This window comes from Sinocyclocheilus grahami, unplaced genomic scaffold, assembly GCF_001515645.1.
Source record: "Sinocyclocheilus grahami isolate Dianchi unplaced genomic scaffold, SAMN03320097.WGS_v1.1 scaffold1444.1, whole genome shotgun sequence".
NCBI classification, from domain to species: Eukaryota; Metazoa; Chordata; class Actinopteri; order Cypriniformes; family Cyprinidae; genus Sinocyclocheilus; species Sinocyclocheilus grahami.
This window is the reverse complement of record NW_015506623.1, coordinates 148,722-151,660: the sequence shown is the minus strand read 5'-3', so window position 1 is coordinate 151,660 and position 2,939 is coordinate 148,722. Positions and strand designations below refer to the sequence as shown.

At 42.1% G+C, this 2,939-nt stretch overlaps 1 protein-coding gene across 1 annotated transcript in view; it reads right to left on the bottom strand.

The window, feature by feature from the left end:
- The window catches only part of schip1 (schwannomin interacting protein 1), a 39,015-nt gene that overhangs the window by 5,896 nt on the left and 30,180 nt on the right, over positions 1-2,939 (bottom strand). The window contains exon 4 of the mRNA XM_016256567.1: positions 1,092-1,209. Within this exon, the coding sequence (XP_016112053.1) occupies positions 1,092-1,209 (118 nt within the window). The remainder of the gene's footprint in view (positions 1-1,091; positions 1,210-2,939) is intronic.

Here is a 2,939-nt window from a genome sequence, read left to right as displayed (position 1 = left end):
ATTTTAGTTATTACCATATTACCAGAAGTAACTATGAAATTATTTCTAAAGATGTACTCAAGTCCTATTTAAGTGAGTAAAAAAACCTCTAAAAACACCCCAAAGTTCAGCTAATGGCATTTAGTACATATACATATATACAGTGTGTGTGTGTGAGAGTGAGTGTGTGAGTGAGTGTGTGTCTGTGTGTGTGTGTGTGTGAGTGAGTGTGTGTGTGTGTGTGTGTGTGTGAGTGAGTGAGTGTGTGTGTGTGTGTGTGTGTGTGAGTGAGTGAGTGTGTGTGTGTGTGTGTGTGTGTGAGTGAGTGAGTGTGTGTGTGTGTGTGTGTGTGTGAGTGAGTGAGTGTGTGTGTGTGTGTGTGTGTGTGAGTGAGTGAGTGTGTGTGTGTGTGTGTGTGTGTGAGTGAGTGAGTGTGTGTGTGTGTGTGTGTGTGTGAGTGAGTGAGTGTGTGTGTGTGTGTGTGTGTGTGAGTGAGTGAGTGTGTGTGTGTGTGTGTGTGTGTGAGTGAGTGAGTGTGTGTGTGTGTGTGTGTGTGTGAGTGAGTGAGTGTGTGTGTGTGTGTGTGTGTGTGAGTGAGTGAGTGTGTGTGTGTGTGTGTGTGTGTGAGTGAGTGAGTGTGTGTGTGTGTGTGTGTGTGTGAGTGAGTGAGTGTGTGTGTGTGTGTGTGTGTGTGAGTGAGTGAGTGTGTGTGTGTGTGTGTGTGTGTGAGTGAGTGAGTGTGTGTGTGTGTGTGTGTGTGTGAGTGAGTGAGTGTGTGTGTGTGTGTGTGTGTGTGAGTGAGTGAATGTGTGTGTGTGTCCAGGAGGAATCTACACACGCCGGTGTGTTGTAATGATCAGGCTGATGAATGATGATTGCACAGGGTCAGTGTAGGTGTGGTCATTTCTCTGGCCTGTGACCCTCTCTGACTCATACCGTAACATTACTGTAACACCCGCTGCAATGTTTGCTGGGAAGCCAACGCTCGCAAACCACATCCCTGATTCAGGGGCATTCTGGATGGGGCTGTCTCGAAACGCTGTTTGTGTGACCTCTGTGACACCAGCGAGAGTAAACATCATCCATGAGTGTGTGTGTGTGTGTGTGTGTACCATGGGAGACAGCGGTGTGTCCAGGCTGGTCTCTGTCTTGCTGTCATCTGCGTCGCTGTCTTTGTCGCTGCCGCTGTCGTTGACGAAGCAGATCTGCAGGTTCATTCCGCTCTGGAGCCTGTGAGGATATTGTGTGATATTGTTCAGATTATCAGAGCATGCTAATGACAGCTGTAGCAACATGTAAAACGCTGTAAAACACCCTTCAGCTCCCACGCAGAAAGCAGGATGATCTTGTTGAGTCTTCAGCAGTATCTGCTGTGCTAACACTGAACACCTTCTCTAGCAGACTATTCCAGCCCAAAAACTCATGCAGAAAGATGGTATGTCTGTTCTTGTGCATGTATTTTAAATCTGCTGAATGCTCTGGGAATGTTAGTATTATGTTTACGCTCTTGTGTACAGTACTTTGGTTGATTTGTATGGTTTTGGAGGTGCTATCTAAATAAGACGGCGTTGAGTTGAGAAAAGCACACAGTGAGAGCACTGGAATACCCGCGGTGACATCAGCAGCAACAGCAAGCAGTGAAACGCTCAGGAAAAGGAACTGCTGAACCATCAGAAATCACTGAGGACGTTACCAGAGCGCCTTATGCTTACACTTCTGGGAGAGATGCACCTGCTCGCAATTTAGGACATTTAACGTTTGATTTGTGTCATTTTGTTATTGTGTTTTAGCAATAAAATTACATCAAGAACAACCTAAAAATGCAATGAATTTAAAAATGTTTGATTGCAGATTTAGTCTAAATGGCTAAAAAAAAAAGTGAATGATTACAAACTTTTTTCCTACAAAGAATTGAACATCATTTCCACAGCTGAAGTCAGAATTTTAAGATCCACTGAAGTCAGATGGCAGTTCATCTATCGTATGAAAATCACTCTGTCCTTAAAGCAAGACACTTCGGGTGAATAAAGTAAACATTTGAACTACTTCCCCAGTTTATTAATCACTGTTGATTAAGAGAAACATTGTTTTAATATGCATTATGGCTAAAACAAGGGTTACATTGATTCTGCTGCCATCTTAGAGTTGAAGGCTTTTACAGAGGGGATTTTGCATTTCTCTTTTTATCACTCCATAAATCACAAACAGCCAGGGAAAAAAAACATGGTTTCAAAATGTTCTGTAAATCAGTGTTAATGATATAAAACAGTAAAAAGCTTCAGAATATAGAGAGGAATAAACTGTAAAGTCTGGTGTGTGTGAGTGCTGCTGAAGTGTAGCACTTTAGTTTAGTGACCGATTCTCATCTTGAACTAGTTGCTTATTATCATGCTAGCAGATTGGCTGTTTATTAGTACTTATAAAGCACACATTATTGCCTTATTCTGCATGACCATAGTTTAGATCCCTTAATCCTAAACACCATACCTAACTAAAAAAGGTATAGTTAATAGTTAGTTATAGTGGTCCCTAAAGTGTGACCAAACTCATTTTGAGAAAACAGCCTTTGAAGATATGTTTTCTTTTATGAATGAAACCTACTGATGCTGATAGATAAAGGGCAATATGGATGCTGGAAGAGGTTAAAAGAAGGCAAATTATGGAAGCAGAAAAGTCCCAAATCTCAAAAGAGACTAGTGCATGAAACACTGGTTTTATCTGTAGTGTCTTGCCTTAAAGATCATGGGATTTCTTTATCGCTCCACCAAAAGTAAGACGAAATCTGATCTGGGTCACGGTGTTAATGTTTTACTGTAATAACAGCAGCATTACGACACTGTATCAACATGACAGAGAAGTGACTAGTGCTCATCACGGTCATGTGAAACAGAAAGTGAGCAGCAGGGATTCAGGTTAAAGTTATGTGTGTGTGTGTGTGTGTGTGTGTGTGAGTGTGTGTG